The 6,964-nt window shown below is 39.6% G+C and overlaps 1 protein-coding gene across 1 annotated transcript in view; it reads left to right on the forward strand.

Annotated features, from left to right (window-relative positions):
* The window catches only part of macrod2 (mono-ADP ribosylhydrolase 2), a 248,107-nt gene extending 242,572 nt beyond the window's left edge, over positions 1-5,535 (forward strand). The window contains exon 5 of the mRNA XM_036125890.1: positions 5,401-5,535. Within this exon, the coding sequence (XP_035981783.1) occupies positions 5,401-5,525 (125 nt within the window). The 3' untranslated portion in view covers positions 5,526-5,535. The remainder of the gene's footprint in view (positions 1-5,400) is intronic.
* Positions 5,536-6,964: the final 1,429 nt, after the last annotated feature.

Consider the following 6,964-nt stretch of genomic DNA (forward strand, 5'->3'; position numbering starts at 1 on the left):
GTCCAGCACCCCATACCCCTGTGGCAGCACTTAAAATACACCTCGGTAGATAAAATCCTAAACTTCATTCAGAACAGCAAAGAGTGTGGACTGTACAACCAAACTTCATCAAACCCCTTCACAACACTGCAAAGGTAATGGTCTAATGCATAATGGCCAGGATAAAATCCACACTGCTACTCTTAAATCTTTTAACAAATAGTCACGGTTACACAAATCATAAAGCTTGAGTTGTAAAATCTGTAATCGGTGTGGAACGACCCACAAAGCAGCTATTTAGCTTAACAGCTACCAACTTTAGTGTCATTAGCAGCATTTGGTTATCCAGTCATGGTATCCCTACTGTGCTTTTTTTTTTCTACAGAGTACCTATAATGTTGCCATACAGGGATAAAAAGTAAAGGTTGTGGAGGCTTTTTCAAGACTTTCGTAGCACAGTGTTGTCGGCCAGCCATCAGCAAGAGAAAACTCAGAAATGACTGTGTTTACTAATAAAAATAAGAATGTAAAACAAATATATGTCAGGCTGTCAAGCTTAACACACTAGTATTATATCAGCCTTGGACAGGATGCAATCACATGCTGACAGCAACTGGATTGAGCCTCGCAAGACAGCTTTCACTTTTAAAGATACTGTATGTTGCCATTGTAGTATCTCGAGAGCTTGTGCCCCAACATCTTGTTGCAACCCAAGGATCGAGGTTAGATTATTCCAATATGCCTATGCATGTCTTAGTGTGTTTCTAAATCATTTGAATATGAATTAGTTCATTATATATGTTTCAGAACCATGATGGTTGGGTGAAGGGTCTCTTTGTGTGCAGCTAATGCAAATGTAATTTTTAGCTAATGAGAATCTGAGGCTGCCTTTGTGATGTTGCAGGCATCTAATGTAGAAATCTGCTGGGAATATCTCTGAGATCCAACTTAAATGAGAAAATAAATTGGTGGTCAAATTGCATGTGGGTCATATCTCCACTTATGGGAACTCAGATCTGCTTTTAGTTGCCCACGTAATGGACACACACACAAAAAATGCATCCACAATCAAGTTTGGATTGCTTCATGCAGAGTGTTCTCTTGAAATTGAATTCAAAATTACAAAGTGCATTTTGAAACCTATCTCTGCCTCTGTTTCCTCGCTCCTTGCTTTATGTCTTCCTCAGACACACGGATGATAAACACACCTATTACCCAAAATGCATCTGTTTTATTCCACCAGTAAAGCAGGTAAATTAAATCTGTAGCTCTACCTTCAGAGTTTCTGGCCGGCAGCCAGATCGGTTCAGCATCTTTCTCTGTTTCCAGGCACTGTGAACAAATTTGCAGGCTTTTAGGGGCTCGCTGTGCCTAGACAGCAGTGACACACTCAGTAGCATCAGAGAAATTAGCTTATGCAACCATGGTGGACAAGAAGAGCAGTGAAATGAAAGCTCCCCGCTATTATCTGCAATCTTTCTTCAGGAACTGAGATGAAACGGCGAACCCTACATGTTTTTGCCGAGGTATCTAAGGTAGTTATAGGCAAGATGTAAACAATGTTGGAAATGATGAATGGAAGTGTGTGGAGGACTGTTAAGAAAATTAACTAGAAGAGTAGGATGTATTAAACGCTTCTCTTTATTGATAATTAGAAATGTTTAAAGTTTACTTCCTTTCTTGTCCTTCATTAAAGATAATCTACAGCTTTTTGAACGCTTTGTCATGTGTTTAAGATTGTGCAAACTTTCCTTGTCTTTTGTTAAAGGGTTAGGGTTGTAAGATTCCTTTCTTTCTAAAATTCACCAGAATGACCGTGTACTTTATTCAAGCTTGATTCAAGGACTATCAAAAATTAAAAGCACTAAGATTCGCTAATTGTCGTCGTGCTAACTGCTTTTAGCGATACACTCTGACAATGTATCTCTCTCCATTTTATGGACTATTTTAACACTAAAGGAATTTGTTCATAAACAGATATGTTACAGCACTATTGTGCAACGCTGGTTTAATGAGATACAAAGCATAAAAGGAGCTTCTGATTAGCCGATACTGAGAACGCTTACTATATTCTGTATGGATGGCAGCCATATTGGATACAGAACTCAGTTTCCCTGCTTGGAGTTACAACTTCAGGGGTTCAAAGGATACCATACTGAGTGAACAGACTCCTGACCATGAGGCAGACAGATTGCCCACTTACAAACGGATTTGTCATTTGGCAAATCTGACAAATGGTATCAACTGATATGCAGGTGCCTCTTTACTTCAATAGTTACATTTAAAACATGAAACACACATGCATCATAGCAAGTGATATACTGTATTTTAAACTATTATTTGTTAATTTTAATCATTGTGTCTTACAGCTAATTAAAAAAAACAAAAAAATTACTTTTTCTGAAAACTAGACTAATATGTGATACCTGTTAAAATAATAATACAGGAATCTAAGGCCTACATGATCATGGGAAGGGTCGCTGACTGGACAAGTCGTCCAGCAGACAGTCACTGGCAACTTGCATTAGAAATATTAAGCCACTAAAGGTCATTGCTACGGACGCTGGTTCTTAAAATTGTTGTATCCATATGTATTTATGGAAAGCTGAGTATAAGGTGAAAATGTAGTAGACATGGTTTCACAAGTACCGTATTTTTCAGACCATAAGGCGCACCAGATTATAAGGTGCATTACATATTATTCTCAAGTATGTAATATCACTCGCCCCTCCCCATACACAGCTCTCTCCTGAGAGGGAGAGCTATCCGTCTCTGTCGGTAGGACAGAGTAGGTGGACAACACTGCCCTGTTTCCAACATAAGGACAAAATAAACGTAACTTTTATAATGAATTGACTTACTTGGTTTATTGTTGCTAGCACGTACTCTGGGCCTTACATGAAAGCACTTCTAGTTTAGACATTACAGTCAGGCAGTCTTGTAGACAGCTCAGGGGGCCAATCAGGTAGTGAGACAGTGTACCGTAATGCTCTGAATATCCATTGAGCGGTAAGTTGTACTTACACTTTTTACCAGATGATTGCGTACATTGTACCACACACCACATGCTGTTCAACATACTGATTGGGTGCATACCACTCTGCATTGCTGCAGTAGTTAAGGCAAACGGACCCCCAACCATGTACTAAGTGCAAATGCAGTGCATTATATGGGCAAACATTTCAGGAAGCAGAGCCTTATGTATTCAAATTATTCTTTGTTGTTTTTTTAGAGGATCAGATATATTGAATTCTGAGCTTTCCTTAGATTTAAGCCGTTATCAAAATAGAAAATCAGATGCTTAAAATGATCCCTCTGTTTTATGAATCTGTGAAATACGTTTAACTTTTTGTATGAAACCGTTAAATTAATTACCTTTTTACCTGTATATTAAAAATCTGTTTATATGCAATTATGAGGTTACATTAATATTTCATAAATTAGAATACGGTAAAAAGTTCATTTATTTTAGTAACTCAAAGCTGCTACTAAGTGAAACATTATATAGCTTAATTGCACACACGGGTGTTTTGAAGCCTTTATTTCTTTTAGTTTTGACTATTTTCAGCTTACAGTTAATAAAACATGCCATTTAAGATTAGAATATTACCTCAGCCCAATAAAAACATTTTAATACAGGAATGCATGCTTGATAAAAAATGTTTAATACTTACTTAAAGGTTTTTATTTTCAAAATGTACTCTTAATCTGACAAATAAGCCTCATCTGAAGACATGTTAAAAAAATAATCACAGATGATTGTAGTTCATCTGTGCACAACTTTTTTTATTTTGGCTGCTAAGTTACAATTTTAGCACAATATGAACCAAAATATAAACTCTTACAACTATGGATCGGCATTTATCGTAACCAAGTATAAAATATTTGTTAAGTGTAGTTTTACATGAACTTGCTGCTGTTGTTGTTCTTTCCATACTAAGCAAAACTGCATTCACAACTTATCCAGAAGCACAAAGACTTAATTTAAAAAGCCTGTAGGGCTTTCCGTTTAGCTTCCTCTTTTTAGTAGCTCATGTTTTTGGGATGTTGGGAACCAATTGTGATGCAAATAAGTGTGCCTGACGATCACGGACAGTCTTGCTTGCACAGTATACATTCTAAAAAATGCCAAGCCTTCAGCCCGCTTTACATCCGTCTCCGTGTCGTGCTAAGCAGCTTTCATTGTCGCCGCAGCGATCTCGTCGCATATCCACGCTGTCAGAGTCATGTTACTTCTTTGAAAAGCCATCAGGATTTGTCTCTGTCAGCTGCCTGTCCCTCAGTCCATTAAAGTTGATTGATAGAAGCAGAAAATGTTCCGCCCAGCTGTTGTCGTTGACTCATCCCAAAGAAGTTGAAAGGAACTCTAAAGTGGACCATCCTTCATCAAAAAGAGCTTTTGTCTGTGTTCATAATGTGAAACAAAATACATGTCGGGGGAATTTTTTCCCCAGTTTTCTTTCCTGGATGTGTACATGAAGGATTGTTGTGTTACAGATGAGGATTCTGATTAGAGTCATTTTTTTCCCCCCACTCCAGAACAATGCTGCAGGAGATCTCGGGACCCTAACTGTTTTAGTGTCGTTTGGGGGGAAGTCTGGGACGTTTGATCCCGCTAGCAGTCAAATCCAAATCAAAAGCAAGTAAAAGATGCTCCGTCCGTGTTTCCTCCTTCCCTCTTCCTGGCCGCGTTATCTCCTAATAGCTCTTGAGGATTTCTACAGGACAACTTGAGGAGGATTTTATGATATTTCAGTGTGATTGATAACGTGCTCTTGGAGGGATGTCAGGCTTTCAGAGACAGATAATGTGGATTTCTATCTCTCTGCCTTCATGCGTAAGATGTGCCATCAATCAAGTGTATCGCGTCCTTAACCTGATAAAATTAAAACCTTTAAGGGTTGGGGGGTGGGGGAGGGGGAGTGCCTGGGGTTTCCAAAGAACCAGGACACACGTCAACACGGAGCACGACAGATCCAGAACACAGATCCAAATCGCGCAAGGCTCACAGCAAGGATCAAAGCCGAAAACGCAGTTAATGATCCGACTCTATATTGCTGTTGACAGAGGAGAGAGATTACAGGAAGAACGGTCTCATTTTCACCCTACGCTGAGGGGTTATTAGATCTCGGCCCTTCTAATTTCATTTCGAAGGTTGTCAATATTTACCAGCAACAGGCACGGCTCAGCATAGCAGAGCCAGCATCCCCACAGGAAGGAAAAACCTTAGATAATTTTAACATATGCAGATACAGTTACCAGATTCGGTCTCAGAAATGTGCAGCTCGCAGCTATCTTTCTGTTTTCAAACGATGAAGCACTCGCAGCTATTTATCCCAGCGTGTCTGCGACACGTGGATCTGCATGGTCCTAGATTTTTCTCCTCGGGTAGGCCTTACTTTTTTTTTGTGTGTATTTCAGTTGATGGCTGCATACACAAAGCGGCGGGGTCCTGTCTGTATGATGAGTGTCACTCACTAAACGGCTGTGAAACCGGCAAAGCCAAGATCACCTGCGGCTATGATCTCCCTGCAAGATGTGAGTAACAGTAATTATTTCCTTTTTTTTTTTTTTTGATTGCGCTGTAATGTGTGTGGTGGTGCCTCGCTGAAATGTTCTCTAATCAAATCTTCCACCTCTGAGGGCTTCATCACCTGATGATTAGAGAACAATAGCTTTTATTGGTAAACAGTGGAATATTAGACTGTTCGGTACAACTCGCCTTCAGTGTAAAAGCCCCGATAAGACAGAGTTTAAAAGGAAAACATGTTTATTTAGATTGTGTAGCTCATCAGTTTTACACATGCTTTGCTGAAGCCTGAACTGAGCGCTACATGCCTGAAAAGGCTTCTGCGCTGGTTCATTGCTCACGGCGGTATTCAAAAAAGAGCATAAGGCAACTGAGCACAGCAAGAAATGTGGTGAAGTTAAGTGTAGAACAACAAACTGAGGCATTGGTGTGTTACAAAGTGGGCACCCATGGAGAAAGAAGGGCTTGAAGGCAGTCTACAGCTAAAATGTGAGCTCATAAGTTGTAAGATTGTTGGGTGATTTGTTCAGCAAGAGGAAAGATGTTGTCTGAAATCTGTATTTTGGAAATTTAACAGTCCAGCACCCTAACAAGGAATTTAAAAGCAGTCTGTGGCAACCCTTGTCCACCTGTAATTCTGTGCAGTGGTGAAGAACTGCTGCACAAAAGTAGTAATTAAGATAGTTCTGACAGCAATTAAGTAGGTTTAATCTTTGTTTTAGTTCTAAACCAGCTTGTTTACTGTGATGCAAGCAGGAACCAGCCCCCCCCCCTCTCCCTTTCTTTAAACAACCTAGTCCCTGTAGTGGCAGTAAATTGAAGTAGTTGAAAGTCTAATTTTTCCCACACATAATCACTGGTTTATTTGAGAGGGTTTCACGACAGAATGTAGCTGCAAAAACTGGGATGCACCGATGTGAAAACATGGGCCAATTTTGATATCCAATATTAATATTGCTGTTAGAGCTAAAAACAATATTTATCAATATCATATATATATATATATATATATATATATACATATATTTCCCTAGCTGTTTAACACTGTGAAAAAAAAAACACCACACCACTTGCATGTCTTCTGTTCTTCTATTAAACACCCTACAATCCTGTGCTAGCTCACAATCACTGTCACATGCCCAAACACACATGCAGGTGAGAAGCTGTAAGTGTTTTAATGATTTAATTCAGCTGTTGTCATGAGATGTTTTGTGCTATTAGAGGGTGCATAACTTTGCAAAAAAACTGTAAAGGTGTGACTTTTCTTACTTTCCCGTCTCAGACATCTGGCCTCTTCAGTGGTCTGGCTGCTGACTGTGCAAACGCCATCTCTGGTTGTTGTGGGATGAACTGCTTGTTCCCAGTTTCATAATCTTTACTCTCCCACATAGCAGGATCACCGGCTGCTCACCGCTGCCTTTTTCTGTGTGGCCTATAGGTGCCCGCACATCCGTT

The sequence above is a fragment of the Fundulus heteroclitus genome, chromosome 22, assembly GCF_011125445.2.
Source record: "Fundulus heteroclitus isolate FHET01 chromosome 22, MU-UCD_Fhet_4.1, whole genome shotgun sequence".
Classification (NCBI taxonomy): Eukaryota; Metazoa; Chordata; class Actinopteri; order Cyprinodontiformes; family Fundulidae; genus Fundulus; species Fundulus heteroclitus.